Consider the following 27038-nt stretch of genomic DNA (forward strand, 5'->3'; position numbering starts at 1 on the left):
AGACTCAAATTCTGTAACTTTTTTTTACCTTGTGAATTATACTGATTGACAATAACAATACTCTAAAGGTGCCCATACACGTTAAGATTGGCGATCTCACCAAGCGAGCGGATCATACCCAATATCCTCACCTACGGATGGGCGATATCGGGGAGCGTGTAGGCTAATACGAATTATATTGGCGTCAATGGGGCAGTCGGTTCGGGGACCGCATCAACGAGCCGATGCGGTCCCCGATCCAACTGAATTTTCTAACCTGGCCGATCGAGATCTGGCCAATTTCAGGAAGGGAGCAAGATAATAGCTCCCAGTAGGTATCAGAATAGCACTCAATAGTAAGAAATCCAAGTCCAGCTTGGGACTCCTCCAGTTACATGGGAGTAGGAGAAACAATAGGTTAGCTGAAAGCAGTTCTAATGTGTAGCGCTGGCTGAAAGCTCAGACTCAGGCACAAGGCACTGAGATGGCGCCTACACACCAATATTACAGCTACAAATACATTTGTTGGTTCAAGAATAAAATGTTCAATGGCAGAGGGAATTATTTGCTATCAGTGTCATTTAGAAATAAAAAATACCCCATAAAAATCATGACAGTATCCTTTTAAGAGGCTTATCATTGAGAATCGATGAGCTTGAGAAAAAACGGTGAGCTTGTGGCTGCCCATGAGCGCTTTGCTTTTGGGTTCGCTAATTAGCCGTACAGTCATTACATCATTACTTGCAGCAGAAAACTATACAAGTGGTTTCATGTTAGAAAATATGCTTTTTTATGTGGAGGATCATCTTAAACTTTCTTTCTAGCAAAACAGTCCTGTTATGCTTTGTGACTGGGACTTCTTAGAGCAGGGATCCCCAACCTTTCTTACTTGTGAGCCACAGTCACATGTAAAAAGACTTGGGGAGCAACACAAGCACCATAAAAGTTCATGGAGGAGCCAAATAAGGGCTGTGATTGGCTATTAGGGGCCTCTATGCACCCTATCAGCTTACAGGGGCTTTATTTGGTAGGAAATCTTGTTTTTATTCAACCAAACCTTGCCCCCAAGTCAGGAATTCAAAAATAACTCCCTGGTTTGGGGGCACTGAGAGCAACATCTAAGGGGTTGGGGAGCAACATGTTCCCCCCGAGCCACTGGTTGGGGATCACTGTCTTAGAGCAATGGCACCCTCTAACTCATATTCAGATCATACTATTTGGTCAAATGTTATGGCGATTCTGCCCAACCATCTGGGCATGAATGGCATCTCGGGGGTAGATTTGCCAGAACATCTGTGACCCTATTAGGGTGCCCATACACCTTCAGATCTGCTCGCTTGCCAAGCAAGCGGATCTTCTCCCGATATCCCCACCTACGGGTGGGCGATATCGGGAGAATCCAGGCTAATTCGATCGTTTGGCCCTGGGGCCAAACGATCAAATTATTACGGCAGGTATAGGGGACCGCATCAACGAGCCAATGTGGTCCCCGATCCGACTAGATTTTTTAACCTGCCTGATCGATATCTGGCCTGAAATCGGCTAAATCTCGGTCGGGCAGGCCCGTCGGTAGTGCCCCTACACGGGCCGATTAGCTGCCGAATTGGTCTAAGGGACAGATATTGGCAGGTCCGTGTATGGGCACCTTTAGATATAGCTTGTCCAGCGGAGCCATTTCAACTGCAAAACACACCCTTAACATTTCCCACAATGCCTCCTTTGTTCTCTAATCACCTTTCAAGAAGCCAAGTGATGCGACCTAGTAGCCAAAGGGGCATGACAGCATAAGTGGGGGCATTCGAATAACAAAATCAGCAGGTTTAACAAGGGAGGAACCTGCCAGAATAGGCATTTCTATATGCTCTATCTATAAACATACATATAAAAACAACAGACGCTGAAAATATTTCTTTTCACAAAAAAAAGATCATTTTAATCATAAATCGATCCATTCGTTTTTTTCCTCATGAATCAAAATATGTTACAGGAATAGGTTTCATTGAAGGCACTTGTTAAAAAAAAAATACAACTTCCTTTCAAAGAAAAAAAAAAAACAAAACAAAACATATTTCCAGTACAAATAGCTGCTACACACATTACTCCTGGCCTATGAAAAGGAGGCAAATACATTTAAAAAAAATATATATATATAATGAATTCATATTATGAAATCAAATAGCAATTAAAAATAAAAAAAAAAGGGAACGTGACCATTATATACAGCAGAGGAGGGAACAGGACATTCTTTTGGTTGTGCAATATTGCGAACAATCAGCATGAAATCACCCCGCGTGGAACCCAAGGCTTCATTGCGAAAACAAAGAACAAAAACAAACCAACCAATTGCAGCAATCGAGACATCTCCTATGTACAAACTGGCAATCCCGGCCGCTCATCCTAATGCTAATATTTACATCATTAAAATACAACTAAAATATACATGTACCTGACAAAATAAAATAGTTCTGTAAATATAAAACCTGGTATTATTTACAAGCCTTGAAATGATGAGAATGCCATGATCACATTTTCAGTTCATTTAAAAAAAAAAAAAAAGTGTATATGGTCAGCCTGGTGTCCCGGCCCCGGCCAATATCTACACCACTTAGATACCAGCATAGCCAATAGCCAATTAAGACTCCCGGATCCTTGGATTGTGGTTCATCAACAGGCGCCTGGCCTTGATTGGATATCTAAGAATGACACGGCTGCAAACTGAAGATAAGCCCTCTCTTCTCGTTCGTGGAGGGGAAAATAAAAGGTTCTTTAAGGCGGGATGCAATAGTCAGAGAGTAGCATACATGATGTGTTACTTATGTGCAATCTTCTTTTTCAAGTTAGCAACTGTTTATCATTAAGCGCCATCCATCCGACCTCGGAAACCAGAGCAAAGCGCTAATTTCACGCCACCGATTTGGTGTCTTTAGCCTTTCCAGTCTTTTGAACGCCTGCGCCGTTCGGCCATCTTGGACAGCCCAGCAAACGAGATCCAATTCACAGTACAATAATGTGCTCTTCAAGCCAAACTGTTTTATAGTTCACACTCCGGCGGCTCATTCGTCTGTGTCGGGCTGTACGCCAAGCATGGCGTGCAATTCATCCGGCGTGTAACCCAACAAGTTGTGAAGGTCGCAGACAAATCGGTAGACGTATCTCTTCCCTGATGTCTTGTGGATGATGTTCTTGTCGTAATAATACCTCAGCCCTCGACTGAGCTTCTCGTAGTTCATTTTAGGTTTGTTTTTCCTTTTGCCCCACCGCCGGGCCACCTGCAAGAATAGGGGGGAAATTAATGAGTAACTGCTTAACACTAAAGGAGAAGAATGAAACAGGCAACTCAAAGCTTTGTGTAACCGATACCAAGTGTATAAGATGATGCTCAGACACCCAACTCAAGTGACAACAAGATACACACCTCATCGGGGTCAGTCAGCTTGAACTCCCATCCGTCCCCAGTCCAGCTGATAAATGACTGACATGATTTGTCCGTTAAAAGTTCCAACAAGAACTGCCATAACTGGATTGGTCCACTCCCTACAGAAGAAAAAACAGACCATAAGAATATATTTATTTCTATAACAAAGTCAAGATAACCGTCATTTGTTTTTAAATAGTGCCAGGCTGTGTAAGCAAAAGCCTGTTGAATGCTGTTGACCTACAACTCAAATTCCACCCACCATAAACCTTTCGGCTAACAAAACAAATGCCCAAAAACTACCTGTTCTGCCTCCTGTTGGACTTTAATGGAAACCACCTTTGGCCGCTGGCTCATAAACTATCTTGTGCAATTTTACCCCTAGAGACCACTTGGAATGCTGCAAACTTGGATATGAGTATCAGTATAGCAGGTACACCGTAGGCTTGACTGACTGAGGACAATCCCACATCTTGGTTTGCAGGGAAGCCAAGCTGAATGAACCAAGATGTCGATCATCTTCTGGCTGCCAAGATTATGGTACATCCTGCTTTGCCAATGTCATATCTAAGTTGGGAGTTCTCCGTGGCCAGAATGGAGTTATGGGTCGCCAATGGACTCATGAGCACACGTGTAGATCAAGAACAGCTAGATAGCTGGAAAAAAAAGATGAAGGCTGGATATATCCAAATAAACTGATTCAGGCTCATTACTGGTTGTGTAACAGATCTGCTGGAGGTTTGTGGGAGGAGACAAGAAAGGGTCAGACCATACACCCTATAACCAACTGTGTTTCAGAATAGCTAGCTTAAGAGTTGGGGAAAATAAAAGCAATGCATTAAAGAATGTTATTTTCTTACCTGTGAAGCCAGCGAGTATAGAGGCCGGAATTACAGGTTTGCCCAGTTCGGCTGGCTCACATCTGTCCTGAATGTAATCTTTGAAGGACATAGGTGGCTTATTCAGACATAACGCCTGGCTGCCATCTTCCTCAAAGCTGTCATACGAAGGAACTCGCTGCATGTCTACAAGGGAAGACTGGCTCGTCCAAGACTGTAGCATGGATTCGGTGCTCTCGAAGCTTTCTGTGCCGCTGTCTCCTGAATCATAGTCTCGCAATTTGCCTAGAGGACAAACACAAGAATTCTTACAGGAAGCTCTGGACATATTTGAAATAGTTACATTTCAATGTGTCTACTGGCATCTTGAAGAAAACAGTGCACGCCTAAGACATTTGCATATAATATACCAGCACTAGACTGAAAACTAACTGCCGATTGGTTGCTTTGGGTTACTGCACCTAAATGGCACAAATGCCCCAGATTGTTACTGCAGTCAGCTGATTGTATTACTAGTGAAGAGTATGCCCCTTATTGCTGAGGTCTTCCCAAGTTTCCCTTAGCCACCATCAATCTAACTATTGGGGTTGGCCAAATCAGAATGGGGACCAGTCTGTAACCTTGTTGTAACTAACGGACACCCCACTTGGATACTTGAACTTGAAGGTTTGGAGAGAAGACCGACATATCTGCTGCCCTAGATATTTCTTGAAAGTATGTCTGAATGGCTTATACATGGCATTGAAAATAACTTACCAGAATTTAGAGAACTGAGTAGTGCGTTCATATTGCTCCTTGCAAAATCCTGGCTGGGTGGGTAGTTTACCGCTCTGGATTTGAGGCAAGAGCTGGGATATTGTTGGAACTCTTGTTTGGGGGTGAGGAGAGGTTGACCGGTGGGCACCGAGCACATATCATTAAACATGCCGTTTTTGGGGTAATTGTGTACTTGTGCTCCACACTGCAAGGGATCAGCGGGGAAATCTGGAGAAGAATAGGGAAAGGTTAGAGTTACACCACACTACAGATTATATAAATCACAATTTACGTAAAATATCCAATCAGCTAACAAACTCTGGACCAAAGCCCTACTTACTTAAGGAATCTGCATTCATCCACTGGTTAACGGAGTCCCGGTTAGAATGGTCAATGTATGACTCCTGGGCTTTTACTTGATGTTCTGAAAAGGTAAGCAAATCAGGTTCACAATTTAGATCAATGGTCGGTCAACCAAATAGATGTATATTCGTTAAACACAACTATCCTGTGATCCTTCATTCCTATCTCTGAAATTACTGAACGAGCTGGGAGTGAGATTTAGGGTGAAGACACACTGAGCTACTAGTAGCAGCTACTTTTTCATGGCTACTAAACTCCAAAAAATACCCTGCCATAGACAATAATGAGAATTGCCTCTGCTAAAACACACGTAGAGACAATTATCAGTACACGATCAGCATTGTTTATTTTAGTAGCCACGACAAGTAGCTGCTACTAATAGCTCTGTGTGTCTTCACCCTTAAGCAGTTGGGGGACATTCTATCTCCAGGTCCAACCAGGTTGCAGCATCAAGGGCAGTAACCAAAAGAAACTACGTACCTGGCTAGAATTCCATTTTAAAGTTTCCTATTGTGCAACCCACAGTTCTAGCTGTAGCAGCTTGGGTGGTTTAGCTGTTTTTGACTGGTAGTTAGTGTGCCTATGGGAGTGTGAGGCTACAAGAGTTGTAAGCTTCTTGTGAAACCATTCTATAGCCCATAACCATCAGAATTGGTTTAAATAACATTAATATCACCTTTTTACTATGATCCAGCTCACTATGGCACTCAGTGTTCCTGCAGTGATTGGCTGGAACCTACCAAGTCACAATATATGCCCCACATTTACCAAATTTTTCAACTTACCTTTCATCATTTCTTCCAGATGCTCCCAGAGTATGTCCCCAACGAAGTCAGGAGCCAAAGCCAAAAACCTCTCCTTTCCTAGGCTGCACAGCTCATGTCCATTCATGAGAAACTTTTGAAAATTCACGTTTTCCAAGGAGAATTCCTTGGCGGCCCACAGCAGCCACTGAAACACGTGATTCTCATCCCAAAGCCACGGGTCTACAGAAACCATAGAAGAACAGCATTAAAGGCAAGGCTCTACGGAAATCTTCTATACAGACAATGCAACTTAATTTGGGATTAACACTACCAACTATGCTCAGTCAGTTGATGACCGATACCAACTGCCACAATGGGACATAAATCAGCGCAACAGAACATTGCTACAAGACAGCTGCATCCGGTCACATTACTGTCATTGCCTGCCATGCTCTGTAGAGGCCGTCACGCTACATCAGCCGGCACAATGACCGGCCGATTATTGTGTTAAATGGGACAAATGTGACTTACTGCCGGGGATGCCAAGTCTGCACCGCTCCTTCGTGAAACCATTAAATGTATCTTTCAGGGCTTGACTCATCACAGCCTTGCTGCACGGGGTCAGCAGGGGTAACTCGCAGCTGCTGGAATCTTAACAGAGGAAAAAAAATATTTAGTTTGATATAAAAGAATTTGTCAAGAGAAAATATAAAGAAAAAAAAATGGGTCTTGGGCTTTGGCTTTGGTTTCCCCTTGGTCTTAATTTTGATATATTTGAAATAAAAAAAATCTACGGAATATTCTTATATTCTTTCTATTCATACGGTGTCAATATTAACAGAGTTGGCACCGGTGTTGCCCTGGCCATAATAAAGGCCTATAAGGTGGGCATAAGGACAGGGTCCTAGTGAACAGTGTTGGATAACCAACACATAAGAGCAGTATATGGACTTAGGGAACTCTACCCTAAAAATAACCAAACAAGCCCAAGTTCAGCAGTATTTTGTAGGATTTCGCCAGAGGGAAGCAAGACACATACCATGAGAGTAAGAGTCCAGACCCGTTGGTACCGCCTGTTCTTCTTCGTAAGCAGAAAATAAGCCCGAGTAGAGAGAGGTCGGAACGCTGACATTGTCGAATGCAAACTGGCGCTGTAAGCAAAGAAACAAAAAGCCAATGAGACCACATTCACTAAACAAATTAACTATCAATATCAGGGCAATGAAATGGTGGGTGTTTCAGATCAGGCTCCTATTCTCCTGACTCAACACCTGGAAATACCTGTTTATGGCATAGAATCGGAAGTGCTGTATCCTTGTCAGTAAAATCACATTAGTTAAAATGGCCTCTACTGTAATTCTAATGGCAAGGATACAGAGATTCCAATTATATGCTATGGACAGGGTGTTTCACTGCCTACATGGAAGCCTTCTAATTTGGGTGAAAAATGGTCACGGTTATGTATGTATGTATGTATGTATGTCTTTATTTATAAAGTGCTACTTATGTACGCAGCGCTGTACAGTAGGATACATTAATACAAACAGGGGGTTATTAAGATAATAATAGATAAATACAAAGTACACAACGTATTACTATAATCTATGGGCAGCTGAGACTCCTAGCAAAACACCAGCAACTTTCAATGACAGTTCTGAATCAAAAGTGTAGCAAAACGCAGTTTTATAGCAACGCATTTCGCAGCCAGTTCCCAGAACAGGTTGCTAGACTATGAATATGAAAGTACAAGCTCCCCAGTGTTCAGACAAATGCATATTAATCATAAACCCAACGTCTCGACAGAGGCAGGTCTCACACAGGTTAGGAAACAATGGACATGACTCAGACGGCAAGAGAAACGCGTGAAGTGCCGGCCCAAAAAAAGGTGGGGATGCTGTATTATGTGTAAACACTGACGCCTGAGTCATTCATAAGGAACAATGGCACCTGCTGTAATTTATATACTCAGGGCTGAACACTAAATTCCTATGTTTGGTAAACAAGAGCCATCAGATGCTTCCTAGGCCACCGAGCCATTTGTTTAGTGTGCTAATTAACGCAGTCTCGTTTACAGAATGTGAGAGCACAGCGACAATAAGATAAAGACTGTGATTCATATACTGAGGCCAACTAGGTCAGCTTTTAAAAATGTTCCCGTTTAAATTGTTAAATAGAAATAAAGAACTTAATTCTCCCACCACCACCAAGCATCTACACGGGTGCAACAGCTCATTCTGTAGAGAGGCCTAAGCTGCCACGGTCTCATCATGGAGGGCTGGCAAAAAGCTCCCTCGTCCTCTCCCATAACCCCCTACCATAATCACAAAACAATAACAAGAAGCTGGAGAGGTGGTGGCATTACACTAGAATGGTAGAATCTATAGCACTGGAGTCTTTTTGAGTCTGTGCCACAGATGCTATCCATGGCACTTACTACTATGAGAGTGGGCCCAGGGTGTGAGGTTCTGTGGTGGGCGGTACAACTCTATATACAATACTATCCCCAATCAGTGGCTCAGGAGCAACATGTTGCTTACCAGCCCCAGTGGCCCCAATGCAGGTAGTTGTTTTTGAATTTCTGAAGATTTACTACCAAAGCCTCCTTTTAAGCTGATATGTAGCCAATCACAGCCCTTTTTTGGCACCTCCATGAACTTTTATGATGCTTGTGTTGCTCTCCAAGTCTTTTTACATTTGACCATGGCTATGAAAGGTTGGAAGCCCCTGGTTTTAGAGTAAAGTGCAACCTCCGTGTGACACAGTAGCCTCTATAGTAGACATTATCATGAGATGCTACCAACAAGCAACAATAGCGCCAAATTGTCTCTCGGACATGAGACTACCATGAACTAAACAGTCAAAACATGGTCTTCCAAAGCCACACTTGTTCTTTATATCATCCCTTTAAACACAGGGCTGTCCAACCGGAGGTCGAGGGGCAGGGTATGGCCCTCCAAATGATTTTTATGGCCCCCAGTTTGCTCTAGGGCTCCACAGACTTCGCTGTTTAACCATCTTAATATAATCCAGCCCTTAAACATGCTATATGAGAAATAACTGTCCCACTACATGTATTACACTGGCCTAAAAGAACCAACAGAAGGATATATAACCCTGTTATGTGGCTAAGAAAGAGTAAATTATAGCGCCCTCACCAGGAAATAAGGAGCACAAAATTGAACTGCTGTACCCCCAGTTGCATATGTGCGTATTATGTTTGCTATCTGGCACCGCGGCAGAGTCACTAACAGATACTTATCTACCGGTGACAAAAAATGTGACACTTGCCTCATTCTAAGTATAGATAATGTGCAGGAGGGGTTGTCTTGGTAACGGAGGAAGTGAATAAAATATTGTGGGTTTGTGTGTGTGCAAAGTCAGGATGTAAGAAAAAAAAAAGCACATTTACATAAAGTAGAAGCTAAAAACCCTTTTGGGTGAATTTACCTTGAGCATTCCTCTGTGGCCGTTATACACCGGCGCCACTTGGTCCATGTTCCTAATTCCAAACTCGGTCATTGGCCCTAAAGGGGAAGAGAAAAGGAGATAATGAGTTTAGTGAATTATTCCCCAGCGACCGCGGTGGCGATGCGTTTCCTCAGGCAGCCATGTAACCCGGTTAGCCCTTCAAGGAAACGGAATAAAGTCAAGCAATTTCTCAGCGCAGGGAGTTGTGAGTCACGGCGGCTATGACTGGCGGAAAGCTCATTAGCAGAAGGGTGGTCCTTTGATCTCCTGGGGGCCAGGAATGTCTTACGTCTGCCAACTCACATGTGGAATGTACACAATCCTCTCCCGCTAAGGAGATACCTTCCCTTTATTAGCCTATTAAATGGGAGCAGCTTAAGACATCAAAATAAAAATTCTTACATGTGACACAGCCTCGGCATGACTCAGGAACATTATTTTATATTACCTTATATATAAACCTTACATTATATACCTAAGTAGCGAGAACTGGGAAACTACACGTAAAGCAATAGGCCCCTTACCAGAGATTCAAAAAGATGGAATTTAAAAAGTGAGGCACAATTCCCCCCTGCCATCCCATAGTACGTTATGTTTACTGATATAAAACTACAGTCAGTAAATTTCATAACATTGCCTCAAAACAGAGCAAGTGAACACACACATACACATTGGGTAGTGGCACCTCTACAAACAGCAGCCAGGACTGTGACTGTGGGATAGCAGGTATAGTAGGGAGAGATGGTGCCTATAATAGCAGTGGGGGGATAATAGCCTCTGGGAAGGGACTGGGGCTGTGGGATAGCAGGTATAGTAGGGAGAGATGGTGCCTATAGTAGCAGTGGGGGGATAATAGCCTCTGGGAAGGGACTGGGGTTGTGGGATAGCAGGTATAGTAGGGAGAGATGGTGCCTATAGTAGCAGTGGGGGGATAATAGCCTCTGGGAAGGGACTGGGGCTGTGGGATAGCAGGTATAGTAGGGAGAGATGGTGCCTATAGTAGCAGTGGGATAATAGCCTCTGGGAAGGGACTGGGGCTGTGGGATAGCAGGTATAGTAGGGAGAGATGGTGCCTATAGTAGCAGTGGGATAATAGCCTCTGGGAAGGGACTGGGGCTGTGGGATAGCAGGTATAGTAGGGAGAGATGGTGCCTATAGTAGCAGTGGGGGGATAATAGCCTCTGGGAAGGGACTGGGGCTGTGGGATAGCAGGTATAGTACGGAGAGATGGTGCCTATAGTAGCAGTGGGGGGATAATAGCCTCTGGGAAGGGACTGGGGCTGTGGGATAGCAGGTATAGTAGGGAGAGATGGTGCCTATAGTAGCAGTGGGGGGATAATAGCCTCTGGGAATGGACTGGGGCTGTGGGATAGCAGGTATAGTAGGGAGAGATGGTGCCTATAGTAGCAGTGGGGGGATAATAGCCTCTGGGAAGGGACTGGGGCTGTGGGATAGCAGGTATAGTAGGGAGAGATGGTGCCTATAGTAGCAGTGGGGGTATAATAGCCTCTGGGAAGGGACTGGGGCTGTGGGATAGCAGGTATAGTAGGGAGAGATGGTGCCTATAGTTGCAGTGGGGGGATAATAGCCTCTGGGAAGGGACTGGGGCTGTGGGATAGCAGGTATAGTAGGGAGAGATGGTGCCTATAGTTGCAGTGGGGGGATAATAGCCTCTGGGAAGGGACTGGGGCTGTGGGATAGCAGGTATAGTAGGGAGAGATGGTGCCTATAGTAGCAGTGGGGGGATAATAGCCTCTGGGAAGGGACTGGGGCTGTGGGATAGCAGGTATAGTAGGGAGAGATGGTGCCTATAGTTGCAGTGGGGGGATAATAGCCTCTGGGAAGGGATAATAGGAGGAGTGTCTGGAACAAATGCTTGTGGGTAATTTTATTGCAGTCTCTTTCTGGGAAAGAAACATTTACTAACACAGAGGTGTGAACAGAAGGGAAGAGCAATCAGACAGCGCCTGAAGTACAGTTATCAGGGCAGCACAATTATTGGGAGTGAAACACTCAGCAGTGTCGTCCATTATAGTTTACCTGGTGCAAAAACCTTATATATATTATAGGGGTAGTATACAATATATTTTCTCCCAGCTGTTCTATGACTACAACTCCCAGAATCCCTTGGCAGCAGAGAGGACAATGCCAATAAAAGACATGGCGCTCACAGCTGGGAGGCAACAAGATCCCTCAGAAGAAACTCATGTTCACACTGCAGTGAAACTAAACCCGCACCTTTGTGTATTCAGGCCAAACAGTGGGGCCACCCCACCTCACTATCATGCCCCGCCTACAGCCCCCCCTGCTGGCCCTTATTGTATACCTGAGCCTGCGTTTCTATAGCACCTTTCTCCTCTATGGAAACCAGGTTTACACTGTAGAACTGGGGGCAAAATCCAGTTTCGGGGTATGGGCAGGTACGCGTTTTGTACAGGTTATAACTATGGCGTCGATTTACATACAAAGGAGTTAAACTTCAACAACAACTGGGGAAACTACACAACTTGATACTAATATAAAAGGATCACAACAAAAACTGTAGTACCGTGGTGCAAGATTTGGGGTGAACCTTTATTTCCTGACAGAGATTCATAAAAAAATGCTTTATGGCATTAGTGGTAGCTGCCATATTGTTTTGCTCTTTAGCCGAGGCGTATATCACAGACACCAACAGCTCCATGTCCGATTACCCAGCGCTGTTCCCACACCCCCACACACAAGGGGCCACGGCTGACTGACAGAAAAATACACAGAGTTCCAACAGGCAAAGGTAAAACCAACTGCACTGAAACTACACCCCCCCCCCCCTCAATACTTGGTCTCCTCCACCAACCTTGAAATTAATTTGTCTGGTGACTTCCATTAAAACCCACGTCTGCCTCTTAAAGCCAGAAAACAGGGGGGAGGAAAGTGAGGAGGTGGGTGGGTGGGTGGTTGGTGTGGGGGGGGGGGGGGACCATTCACAATTTGCACATCAAAGCTTTCCACGGCGGCTCCAAACGAGATCCCTTTTGTGTGCTGTTCCCAACTACAAAGCGGTAATTATCAAAGCCCGTGCTGACGATACCTCTGCCTCTGAGAGGCGGTGCAAGGTACGGGGTACTGCACTGCTGTCTGGGTATATAGTGAAAGTACGGGGAGCAATATGCTATTTGCACAGCTGTTACAAGGACCATAGGAACCCACAAGACTGCACCACGGGGCACATAGAATACAGGGCACCCCCGGCATACAGCATGAGCCACCCAGCTTTATTCTTATCAGCCCCACCTAGGGATATAATGCATCTGTTCTGTACTGTACTGGCAATCAGATATTCCAACCCCCCTGACAGCACCCTATTCCCCCCGCCCCCAGTCATTGATTACTGCTAAGCACTATGGCAGCAACACACAACAGTAGATGGGGGGGGGGGGGGTCCTAAGGCTGGGACACTAACTCCTTCCGGAATAAGGCAGGTTACCTTCAGCATCAGAAACAAAACATCACATAGTGAACTCTATGGCCAGGCTTCCCAAGACATTGCTTTATGGACAACCAGGGGTTAATCTGTTCCAGCAATACACAACATAGGAGTTTAAGAAAAGCAATTGCACAATGTGCTGTTAAATCATCAATACATCTGCTGCCACTTTCAGCTAACAGATGGTATATAGCCTTTCCCATCAGCTACACTCAATAGGCCAGTTTTTTTTGTATACATATAAATGTGACCTGTGCCTATATTGTGGAAACATACACCAACTCCCTAATACAGAGGTGCCAATACTCTGCATACAAGGTGCAAAGCTCAGCGTACTGTACTCGGGCAGCACCTCTAATCTAAAACCATGCAGTCTGTGCCAGCGCTGTGACTAACTGCCCGAGCCTAAAATAAAAATATTTGCAGCGTGGGTGTGCGAGGAATCTGGCCGACAGGTAGAACGAGATCTATCAGAACATGAGGGCTGACTAAACAAACTCAGGACAAGGAGACTTCCAAATTGATTCGCCTTCTCAGAGACATTTCAACCTCTCTGAACTACGATTCCCAGCATGCCCTTACAACCACAGGCTCTAATTGCTTTTTTTTTTTTAAAAAACTAGTTAGTACTTTACGGAATACGGAAAATCTATTATTTTTGCATTGGGCAATTGGCAACAGATCCACAGTAGAAGCTAAAGTGTTGCAAACTTACAACATACCCTAACACGAAATGTGCTTTTTATGTAACCGGACTGTATGTTGGGGGGCTCAATGTTGCACAAGGGTTTTGCACTATTTGGGTTCAAATTTCCCTTTGAAGGCACGAAAATGTTTGGCTCTTCAGGTTACAGGTATATACAAACATTGGGGTAACAGTCACCCTGCTATAGTTCCAGGGGTACCCAGGGCACAAATAAGCACTCACCCCAAATCCCCCCTAACTGGCCTTCAGACTGGGCCCCCTTAGCCCATAACAAGGTTACAGATATATAGAAACATTGGGGTAACAGTCACCCTGCTATAGTTCCAGGGGTACCCAGGGCACAAATAAGCACTCACCCCAAATCCCCCCCTAACTGGCCTTCAGGCTGGGCCCCCTTAGCCCATAACAAGGTTACAGATATATAGAAACACTGGGGTAACAGTCACCCTGCTATAGTTCCAGGGGTACCCAGGGCACAAATAAGCACTCACCCCAAATCCCCCCTAACTGGCCTTCAGGCTGGGCCCCCTTAGCCCATAACAAGGTTACAGATATATAGAAACATTGGGGTAACAGTCACCCTGCTATAGTTCCAGGGGTACCCAGGGCACAAATAAGCACTCACCCCAAATCCCCCCCTAACTGGCCTTCAGGCTGGGCCCCCTTAGCCCATAACAAGGTTACAGATATATAGAAACATTGGGGTAACAGTCACCCTGCTATAGTTCCAGGGGTACCCAGGGCACAAATAAGCACTCACCCCAAATCCCCCCCTAACTGGCCTTCAGGCTGGGCCCCCTTAGCCCATAACAAGGTTACAGATATATACAAACATTGGGGTAACAGTCACCCTGCTATAGTTCCAGGGGTACCCAGGGCACAAATAAGCACTCACCCCAAATCCCCCCCTAACTGGCCTTCAGGCTGGGCCCCCTTAGCCCATAACAAGGTTACAGATATATAGAAACATTGGGGTAACAGTCACCCTGCTATAGTTCCAGGGGTACCCAGGGCACAAATAAGCACTCACCCCAAATCCCCCCCTAACTGGCCTTCAGGCTGGGCCCCCTTAGCCCATAACAAGGTTACAGATATATAGAAACATTGGGGTAACAGTCACCCTGCTATAGTTCCAGGGGTACCCAGGGCACAAATAAGCACTCACCCCAAATCCCCCCCTAACTGGCCTTCAGGCTGGGCCCCCTTAGCTCATAACAAGGTTACAGATACAAAGAAACATGTGTTTCAGACTCTTATCTAACAAGAAATCTATATGATATATCTTGGGAAAGGTTGTGGACTAGTTGCCCTTTAAATGGGGGGACTGGTACAATAGGAAAAGAAAAGACACAAATGTATCAGATACACAACTCTATAACAATTGTAGGAAAGGCACCCAGGAATCTATATGAAATCTGAAAATGGGGACAATGGTTGTACGATAACCCCCTACAAACACCAGCACTACATTAAAGAAGTTCCCAGATGTATCAGTGATACAGTATATGATACATTGTGCAGCGACTATTCCATTACGAGTTCGTTTTGTAGATAGTTGAGAGGCTGAGGGTTAGTTGCCCTTTAAAGAGACAAGCGAGGTATAGGGTGAGGGTGAGTTGGACGAACAGAGCGAAGTCTCAGCCCCAGCAGAGCAAGTCCAGCACAGAGACCCCCCGGCTCGGAGAACACTATAACCATGGGCAGAGTTGTAGTTAAACAAGAGCCGGAGGTGCTCTCCCCGCTTCCTTAGCTCCCCCTTCCCCCCATTCCTTCCATAGGGGCCGACTATTCGCTAATTCCCAGCCCTAATTAACCCCATATACGACTCCTTAGTACAGAGAAGCCGTCGCTGCTTCCCAGTCGCAGCGTAAGCTCCAGTTTGAGCCGAGCGATTCGAGCCTTACCTGAGTAGCTGGGGCGAAGTCCCTCCCAAATATATAAATATCCACAAACAATCCAAAGGCCACACTGAGCGTTAATAGTATCCCGCGATTCCCAGCCTCGGAGTCCGGAACCCTAAGCCCCCCTGTCCGTTTGCGCTGCAGTCGCCCTTAGTCCGCTGCCGCTGACTGTACAAATGCTCCCAATCCGGAGCTTGCTGCAGACTGTGCTCCTGTACTGCGGGGCGGGGCTGGGCGGAGCGGCCCATTACACACAAGGGAGGAGGGGAGGAGTGCGCTGCCCCGCCCCCTGACTGTATCACTAGAGCCTAGGAGGCGCCACCACTCCCCCCTACTTCTTTGAGCTCATTTACCGGACTGGGATCAAGGTGTGAAATGCCCCGCAGCTGGGAAAGCGTCAGTTCTGTGTGGCGCTGCCGCGTCTCCCACAAACGCTGCACATTTCAATGTGTTTGTATTTCAATGCACTTCCGAATTGTGCGTTTACTCCCCAGGAGGCACAAAGCGGTGCTCAGGCTAAAGACTAGTTGGTTTTTATGCTTTTAAGTTTATCCGACTAATCGCCAATCGTGGGGTTTGTGCTGCAAGTCTTGACATGCCATAAGCGCAATAATGGTACATGGTGTAGTTTAGAATATTCTGTCCCATGAAGGAAACAAAAATACCCAGAATTGCCCTACATTACACAGCAGTGCCCTAAACTTGTGGGGTCAAGGTCAGGCAATTATATAGTGAATATTGTAACATATAGGGATATTATAAGCCCCCGAGGAGTTCCTTATAATATATAGTGAATAAAGTACCCCCTATTGTAACATATAGGGATATTATAAGCCCCCGAGGGGTTCCTTATAATATATAGTGAATAAAGTGCCCCCTATTGTAACATATAGGGATATTATAAGTCACTGAGGAGTTCCTTATAATATATAGTGAATAAAGTGCCCCCTATTGTAACATATAGGGATATTATAAGTCCCCGAGGAGTTCCTGATAATATATAGTGAATAAAGTACCCCCTATTGTAACATATAGGGATATTATAAGTCCCCGAGGAGTTCCTGATAATATATAGTGAATAAAGTACCCCCTATTGTAACATATAGGGATATTATAAGTCACCGAGGAGTTCCTGATAATATATAGTGAATAAAGTACCCCCTATTGTAACATATAGGGATATTATAAGTCACCGAGGAGTTCCTGATAATATATAGTGAATAAAGTACCCCCTATTGTAACATATAGGGATATTATAAGTCACCGAGGAGTTCCTGATAATATATAGTGAATAAAGTACCCCCTATTGTAACATATAGGGATATTATAAGCCCCCGAGGAGTTCCTTATAATATATAGTGAATAAAGTACCCCCTATTGTAACATATAGGGATATAATAAGCCCCTGAGGAGTTCCTTATAATATATAGTGAATAAAGTACCCCCTATTGTAACATATAGGGATATTATAAGCCCCCGAGGAGTTCCTGATAATATATAGTGAATAAAGTACCCCCTATTGTAACATATAGGGATATTATAAGTCCCCGAGGAGTTCCTGATAATATATAGTGAATAAAGTACCCCCTATTGTAACATATAGGGATAGTATAAGTCCCCGAGGAGTTCCTGATAATATATAGTGAATAAAGTACCCCCTATTGTAACATATAGGGATATTATAAGTCCCCGAGGAGTTCCTTATAATATATATAGTGAATAAAGTACCCCCTATTGTAACATATAGGGATATTATAAGTCCCCGAGGAGTTCCTTATAATATATAGTGAATAAAGTACCCCCTATTGTAACATATAGGGATATTATAAGTCCCCGAGGAGTTCCTTATAATATATAGTGAATAAAGTGCCCCCTATTGTAACATATAGGGATATAATAAGCCCCCGAGGAGTTCCTTATAATATATAGTGAATAAAGTACCCCCTATTGTAACATATAGGGATATTATAAGTCCCCGAGGAGTTCCTTATAATATATAGTGAATAAAGTACCCCCTATTGTAACATATAGGGATATAATAAGCCCCTGAGGAGTTCATTATAATATATAGTGAATAAAGTACCCCCTATTGTAACATATAGGGATATTATAAGTCCCCGAGGAGTTCCTGATAATATATAGTGAATAAAGTACCCCCTATTGTAACATATAGGGATATTATAAGTCACCGAGGAGTTCCTTATAATATATAGTGAATAAAGTACCCCCTATTGTAACATATAGGGATATTATAAGCCCCCGAGGAGTTCCTTATAATATATAGTGAATAAAGTACCCCCTATTGTAACATATAGGGATATAATAAGCCCCTGAGGAGTTCCTTATAATATATAGTGAATAAAGTACCCCCTATTGTAACATATAGGGATATTATAAGCCCCCGAGGAGTTCCTGATAATATATAGTGAATAAAGTACCCCCTATTGTAACATATAGGGATATTATAAGTCCCCGAGGAGTTCCTGATAATATATAGTGAATAAAGTACCCCCTATTGTAACATATAGGGATAGTATAAGTCCCCGAGGAGTTCCTGATAATATATAGTGAATAAAGTACCCCCTATTGTAACATATAGGGATATTATAAGTCCCCGAGGAGTTCCTTATAATATATATAGTGAATAAAGTACCCCCTATTGTAACATATAGGGATATTATAAGTCCCCGAGGAGTTCCTTATAATATATAGTGAATAAAGTACCCCCTATTGTAACATATAGGGATATTATAAGTCCCCGAGGAGTTCCTTATAATATATAGTGAATAAAGTGCCCCCTATTGTAACATATAGGGATATTATAAGTCCCCGAGGAGTTCCTTATAATATATAGTGAATAAAGTACCCCCTATTGTAACATATAGGGATATTATAAGTCCCCGAGGAGTTCCTTATAATATATAGTGAATAATGTACCCCCTATTGTAACATATAGGGATATTATAAGCCCCCGAGGAGTTCCTTATAATATATAGTGAATAAAGTGCCCCCTATTGTAACATATAGGGATATTATAAGTCCCCGAGGAGTTCCTTATAATATATAGTGAATAAAGTACCCCCTATTGTAACATATAGTGATATTATAAGTCCCCGAGGAGTTCCTTATAATATATAGTGAATAAAGTACCCCCTATTGTAACATATAGGGATATTATAAGCCCCCGAGGAGTTCCTTATAATATATAGTGAATAAAGTACCCCCTATTGTAACATATAGGGATATTATAAGCCCCCGAGGGGTTCCTTATAATATGGTGTGAATAAAGTACCCCCTATTGTAACATATAGGGATATTATAAGCCCCCGAGGAGTTCCTTATAATATATAGTGAATAAAGTACCCCCTATTGTAACATATAGGGATATTATAAGTCCCGGAGTAGTTCCTTATAATATATAGTGAATAAAGTGCCCCCTATTGTAACATATAGGGATATTATAAGCCCCCGAGGAGTTCCTTATAATATATAGTGAATAAAGTACCCCCTATTGTAACATATAGGGATATTATAAGTCACCAAGGAGTTCCTTATAATATATAGTGAATAAAGTGCCCCCTATTGTAACATATAGGGATATTATAAGTCCCCGAGGAGTTCCTTATAATATATAGTGAATAAAGTACCCCCTATTGTAACATATAGGGATATTATAAGCCCCCGAGGGGTTCCTTATAATATGGTGTGAATAAAGTGCCCCCTATTGTAACATATAGGGATATTATAAGCCCCCGAGGAGTTCCTTATAATATATAGTGAATAAAGTACCTCCTATTGTAGCATATAGGGATATTATAAGCCCCCGAGGAGTTCCTTATAATAAATAGTGAATAATGTACCCCCTATTGTAACATATAGGGATATTATAAGCCCCCGAGGAGTTCCTTATAATATATAGTGAATAAAGTGCCCCCTATTGTAACATATAGGGATATTATAAGCCCCCGAGGAGTTCCTTATAATATATAGTGAATAAAATGCCTCCTATTGTAACATATAGGGATATTATAAGTCCCCGAGGAGTTCCTTATAATATATAGTGAATAAAGTACCCCCTATTGTAACATATAGGGATATTATAAGTCACAGAGGAGTTCCTTATAATATATAGTGAATAAAGTGCCCCCTATTGTAACATATAGGGATATTATAAGTCCCCGAGGAGTTCCTTATAATATATAGTGAATAAAGTACCCCCTATTGTAACATATAGGCATATTATAAGTCACTGAGGAGTTCCTTATAATATATAGTGAATAAAGTACCCCCTATTGTAACATATAGGGATATTATAAGTCACTGAGGAGTTCCTTATAATATATAGTGAATAAAGTACCCCCTATTGTAACATATAGGGATATTATAAGTCACTGAGGAGTTCCTTATAATATATAGTAAATAAAGTACCCCCTATTGTAACATATAGGGATATTATAAGTCACTGAGGAGTTCCTTATAATATATAGTAAATAAAGTACCCCCTATTGTAAAATATAGGGATATTGTAAGTCACAGAGGAGTTCCTTATAATATATAGTGAATAAAGTACCCCCTATTGTAACCTATAGGGATATTGTAAGTCACCAAGGAGTTCCATGGCCATATCTATACAGGTCGTGGAACTCTGAGGGGACTTCTAATATCCTTATATGTTACAACAGGGGGTACTTTAATATAATATACAAGTTTTAGTGAGTCATGTGATATCACTAAGCTCCATTTATAACTGCTGATATCACTAAGCACCATTTATAAGGATATCATTTACAGTTTGGTCCCACAGCGAAATGACCCAACTGTATATTATAATGACATATTGCAGGCTTCTGGCCCTTTCGAGTGACCCCAGTTGAAATCGCCCACAAGTTTTGTCATTTGTATGCAGAGCGCTCCTACATTTGTTGCTTCTACAGATATTTGTCCTACCCCCCCAACTGCACCCTAAGTTCATGCCTGGTGCACCCGTAGCCCCTGCCCTGGCCACCCGCTTACCTGGAAATTATTTGGGCAATAAATCACTATAAAATCCAGCCTTGGCCAGAGTTGGGCTGGGATGCCAGGAGCCTACTAGAAAACCTCGGGGGATCGATTGGTGGACCGTCATCAATGTATTGGCCACCCCTGCCCTAGACCATGGGCCCACTCTCCAAACTATTTTCATCCACTTCCTACTCAGTTTCTATATTTTCCTGGTTTTTTTTTATCTTTACATACTATAATCTATAATTCTATATATTTAGTGGCTTTGTTCCCATAGAGAAATAGGGAATGGCCATGAATTACGCCAAATGGCTAGAAGCAGGAGGGCCCACTGACACCTGGGCCCACCGGGAATTTTCCTGATATCCCTGTGGGCCAGTCCGACACTGGACTTGGCTAACACTAGGGATGCAACAAATTCACTATTCTGAGAGTCGACTGAACCCCAAATATTTTGTAAAACGTTCGGCCAAATACCGTGTGTATAAGGCCTATAGCAGGGCCTCTATAGAACACACAGGCTGCAGGGCTCCAACAGGCAGTTATACCGGGCACCATTGGGTTGGGGTTGAGGGAGGAAGATGGCAGAGAGAACATACAGACTCCCTGCCCAGATCAAAAAGAGATACAGGATAGAGTTTTCCGAGCATCAGTGCTAATCGCCATGCCAACCCAGACCAACATAAATGGGGTACCACCGAGCTGCCTTGTTACACGAGTTTTTGTAAGTAACAATACAAGGGGGCATGAAGTAACTTTCTAATGTATTGCCCCAAACCTGGGGCAGAGTAACACCTTTTAGGTACAATAAAAGTATTTTTGGACTGAAACCAAATAAATAGAGTTGTATAATGAAATGACTATGTTATATCCCAGTTTTTATTGCTCCATAAACAGGCATATTGTAACTCCCATACTTGTGCATTTTATAAATATTTCTATTTCATTGTAATACCCTTCTAAATAGCACTGGATGCTGTTATTTTAATAAATATATACAGTTTATATACAAAGAAATATTTATACCTGCTGTTGATTAGTTTTCTTTGCATTTCTAATATTCATTCCAGTAATTAATACCTTTAAAGGCTTACAGTACTGCAGTGATGTAAATAGTAGAGTTCAGATCAGTAAACGAATGTTCTATTATAAATATAGCTAGAATCTCAGCCATAAAGCAGGGCAGGACTGCTGCTTACAATGGGGGGATCAGATAGGATCTGTGCCACTGTGACGGAATGCTCTGTTATACAGATAGCTAGAATCTCAGCCATAAAGCAGGGCAGGACTGCTGCTTACAATGGGGGGGATCAGATAGGATCTGTGCCACTGTGACGGAATGCTCTGTTATACAGATAGCTAGAATCTCAGCCATAAAGCAGGGCAGGACTGCTGCTTACAATGGGGGGGATCAGATAGGATCTGTGCCACTGTGACAGAATGCTCTGTTATACAGATAGCTAGAATCTCAGCCATAAAGCAGGACAGGACTGCTGCTTACAATGGGGGGAATCAGATAGGATCTGTGCCACTGTGACAGAATGCTCTGTTATACAGATAGCTAGAATCTCAGCCATAAAGCAGGGCAGGACTGCTGCTTACAATGGGGGGATCAGATAGGATCTGTGCCACTGTGACAGAATGCTCTGTTATACAGATAGCTAGAATCTCAGCCATAAAGCAGGGCAGGACTGCTGCTTACAATGGGGGGGATCAGATAGGATCTGTGCCACTGTGACAGAATGCTCTGTTATACAGATAGCTAGAATCTCAGCCATAAAGCAGGGCAGGACTGCTGCTTACAATGGGGGGATCAGATAGGATCTGTGCCACTGTGACAGAATGCTCTGTTATACAGATAGCTAGAATCTCAGCCATAAAGCAGGGCAGGACTGCTGCTTACAATGGGGGGGATCAGATAGGATCTGTGCCACTGTGACAGAATGCTCTGTTATACAGATAGCTAGAATCTCAGCCATAAAGCAGGGCAGGACTGCTGCTTACAATGGGGGGGATCAGATAGGATCCCCACTGTAAGCTCGGCTCACTCAATATGTGCACACATGTGCCCCAACATGGCTGCCTGCACCGGGGGCTCCAGGGGCAGTTTAAAAAAAAAAACGTATTGTTTCCCCTATCTGAGTGTGGGCTCTATTAGCCGGCACCTCTGGTGGGGGAAACAATATAGGGGTGATAGGTGCCCTTTAAAGGGAAACTAAAATAATGTTATGACATTTGAAAAAAACAGAACATTCTTTGCTCAGACAGGCAGTGTTTGTTCAGATGCTTTTATATGAATTAATTTGGCCTTAGATGTCTGCAACCCACTAACAAATCCTTTTTATTAATATAATTACAAACATCTGAGATGAAAATGCAATCAAAGTAAAACCAAAGCACATTCTGCATTCAGGTGCGTAGATCCAAAATGCGCTGAGGTTTATTTCTCACAAATGCTTCATATTGTGCAAATTCCATTGCAACAGGGGATTATTGCCTTCTTATTGTGTAAACTGCATTTATGCAACAACGCTTTGTGTGGTACAGATACGGGATTAGGAAATCAACTGAATTTATAGAGTGAAATGCAGAGCCACTATACCTGCTATCCCACAGTCCCTTCCCAGAGGCTACTATCCCCCCACTGCTACTATAGGCACCATCTCTCCCTACTATACCTGCTATCCCACAGCCCCAGTCCCTTCCCAGAGGCTATTATCCCCCCACTGCTACTATAGGCACCATCTCTCCCTACTATACCTGCTATCCCACAGCCCCAGTCCCTTCCCAGAGGCTATTATCCCACTGCTACTATAGGCACCATCTCTCCCTACTATACCTGCTATCCCACAGCCCCAGTCCCTTCCCAGAGGCTATTATCCCCCCACTGCTACTATAGGCACCATCTCTCCCTACTATACCTGCTATCCCACAGTCCCTTCCCAGAGGCTACTATCCCCCCACTGCTACTATAGGCACCATCTCTCCCTACTATACCTGCTATCCCACAGCCCCAGTCCCTTCCCAGAGGCTATTATCCCCCCACTGCTACTATAGGCACCATCTCTCCCTACTATACCTGCTATCCCACAGCCCCAGTCCCTTCCCAGAGGCTATTATCCCCCACTGCTACTATAGGCACCATCTCTCCCTACTATACCTGCTATCCCACAGCCCCAGTCCCTTCCCAGAGGCTATTATCCCACTGCTACTATAGGCACCATCTCTCCCTACTATACCTGCTATCCCACAGCCCCAGTCCCTTCCCAGAGGCTATTATCCCACTGCTACTATAGGCACCATCTCTCCCTACTATACCTGCTATCCCACAGCCCCAGTCCCTTCCCAGAGGCTATTATCCCCCCACTGCTACTATAGGCACCATCTCTCCCTACTATACCTGCTATCCCACAGCCCCAGTCCCTTCCCAGAGGCTATTATCCCCCCACTGCTACTATAGGCACCATCTCTCCCTACTATACCTGCTATCCCACAGCCCCAGTCCCTTCCCAGAGGCTATTATCCCCCCACTGCTACTATAGGCACCATCTCTCCCTACTATACCTGCTATCCCACAGCCCCAGTCCCTTCCCAGAGGCTATTATCCCCCCACTGCTACTATAGGCACCATCTCTCCCTACTATACCTGCTATCCCACAGCCCCAGTCCCTTCCCAGAGGCTATTATCCCACTGCTACTATAGGCACCATCTCTCCCTACTATACCTGCTATCCCACAGCCCCAGTCCCTTCCCAGAGGCTATTATCCCACTGCTACTATAGGCACCATCTCTCCCTACTATACCTGCTATCCCACAGCCCCAGTCCCTTCCCAGAGGCTATTATCCCCCCACTGCTACTATAGGCACCATCTCTCCCTACTATACCTGCTATCCCACAGCCCCAGTCCCTTCCCAGAGGCTATTATCCCCCCACTGCTACTATAGGCACCATCTCTCCCTACTATACCTGCTATCCCACAGCCCCAGTCCCTTCCCAGAGGCTATTATCCCCCCACTGCTACTATAGGCACCATCTCTCCCTACTATACCTGCTATCCCACAGCCCCAGTCCCTTCCCAGAGGCTATTATCCCACTGCTACTATAGGCACCATCTCTCCCTACTATACCTGCTATCCCACAGCCCCAGTCCCTTCCCAGAGGCTATTATCCCCCCACTGCTACTATAGGCACCATCTCTCCCTACTATACCTTTTATCCCACAGCCCCAGTCCCTTCCCAGAGGCTATTATCCCCCCCCACTGCTACTATAGGCACCATCTCTCCCTACTATACTTGCTATCCCACAGCCCCAGTCCCTTCCCAGAGGCTATTATACCCCCACTGCTACTATAGGCACCATCTCTCCCTACTATACCTGCTATCCCACAGCCCCAGTCCCTTCCCAGAGGCTATTATCCCCCCACTGCTACTATAGGCACCATCTCTCCCTACTATACCTGCTATCCCACAGCCCCAGTCCCTTCCCAGAGGCTATTATCCCACTGCTACTATAGGCACCATCTCTCCCTACTATACCTGCTATCCCACAGCCCCAGTCCCTTCCCAGAGGCTATTATCCCACTGCTACTATAGGCACCATCTCTCCCTACTATACCTGCTATCCCACAGCCCCAGTCCCTTCCCAGAGGCTATTATCCCCCCACTGCTACTATAGGCACCATCTCTCCCTACTATACCTGCTATCCCACAGCCCCAGTCCCTTCCCAGAGGCTATTATCCCCCCACTGCTACTATAGGCACCATCTCTCCCTACTATACCTGCTATCCCACAGCCCCAGTCCCTTCCCAGAGGCTATTATCCCCCCACTGCTACTATAGGCACCATCTCTCCCTACTATACCTGCTATCCCACAGCCCCAGTCCCTTCCCAGAGGCTATTATCCCACTGCTACTATAGGCACCATCTCTCCCTACTATACCTGCTATCCCACAGCCCCAGTCCCTTCCCAGAGGCTATTATCCCCCCACTGCTACTATAGGCACCATCTCTCCCTACTATACCTTTTATCCCACAGCCCCAGTCCCTTCCCAGAGGCTATTATCCCCCCCCACTGCTACTATAGGCACCATCTCTCCCTACTATACTTGCTATCCCACAGCCCCAGTCCCTTCCCAGAGGCTATTATACCCCCACTGCTACTATAGGCACCATCTCTCCCTACTATACCTGCTATCCACAGCCCCAGTCCCTTCCCAGAGGCTATTATCCCCCCACTGCTACTATAGGCACCATCTCTCCCTACTATACCTGCTATCCCACAGCCCCAGTCCCTTCCCAGAGGCTATTATCCCACTGCTACTATAGGCACCATCTCTCCCTACTATACCTGCTATCCCACAGCCCCAGTCCCTTCCCAGAGGCTATTATCCCACTGCTACTATAGGCACCATCTCTCCCTACTATACCTGCTATCCCACAGCCCCAGTCCCTTCCCAGAGGCTATTATCCCCCCACTGCTACTATAGGCACCATCTCTCCCTACTATACCTGCTATCCCACAGCCCCAGTCCCTTCCCAGAGGCTATTATCCCCCCACTGCTACTATAGGCACCATCTCTCCCTACTATACCTGCTATCCCACAGCCCCAGTCCCTTCCCAGAGGCTATTATCCCCCCACTGCTACTATAGGCACCATCTCTCCCTACTATACCTGCTATCCCACAGCCCCAGTCCCTTCCCAGAGGCTATTATCCCACTGCTACTATAGGCACCATCTCTCCCTACTATACCTGCTATCCCACAGCCCCAGTCCCTTCCCAGAGGCTATTATCCCCCCACTGCTACTATAGGCACCATCTCTCCCTACTATACCTTTTATCCCACAGCCCCAGTCCCTTCCCAGAGGCTATTATCCCCCCCCACTGCTACTATAGGCACCATCTCTCCCTACTATACTTGCTATCCCACAGCCCAGTCCCTTCCCAGAGGCTATTATACCCCCACTGCTACTATAGGCACCATCTCTCCCTACTATACCTGCTATCCCACAGCCCCAGTCCCTTCCCAGAGGCTATTATCCCCCCACTGCTACTATAGGCACCATCTCTCCCTACTATACCTGCTATCCCACAGCCCCAGTCCCTTCCCAGAGGCTATTATCCCCCCACTGCTACTATAGGCACCATCTCTCCCTACTATACCTGCTATCCCACAGCCCCAGCCCCTTCCCAGAGGCTATTATCCCCCCCACTGCTACTATAGGCACCATCTCTCCCTACTATACCTGCTATCCCACAGCCCCAGTCCCTTCCCAGAGGCTATTATCCCCCCACTGCTACTATAGGCACCATCTCTCCCTACTATACCTGCTATCCCACAGCCCCAGTCCCTTCCCAGAGGCTATTATCCCCCCCACTGCTACTATAGGCACCAT

The 27038-nt window shown here is 44.8% G+C and overlaps 1 protein-coding gene across 1 annotated transcript; it reads right to left on the reverse strand.

The window, feature by feature from the left end:
* Positions 1-1891: 1891 nt before the first annotated feature.
* On the reverse strand, positions 1892-15745 carry ets2 (v-ets avian erythroblastosis virus E26 oncogene homolog 2). The gene is given in 10 exon segments (NM_001127061.1): positions 1892-3248; positions 3395-3513; positions 4255-4518; positions 4990-5217; positions 5330-5413; positions 6138-6338; positions 6630-6749; positions 7138-7249; positions 9546-9622; positions 15643-15745. Coding segments are annotated over 9 exon segments (1416 nt in total). The 5' UTR covers positions 9618-9622; positions 15643-15745; the 3' UTR covers positions 1892-3032.
* Between the last annotated feature and the right edge of the window lie 11293 nt (positions 15746-27038).

Source organism: Xenopus tropicalis, chromosome 2 (assembly GCF_000004195.4).
Source record: "Xenopus tropicalis strain Nigerian chromosome 2, UCB_Xtro_10.0, whole genome shotgun sequence".
NCBI classification, from domain to species: Eukaryota; Metazoa; Chordata; class Amphibia; order Anura; family Pipidae; genus Xenopus; species Xenopus tropicalis.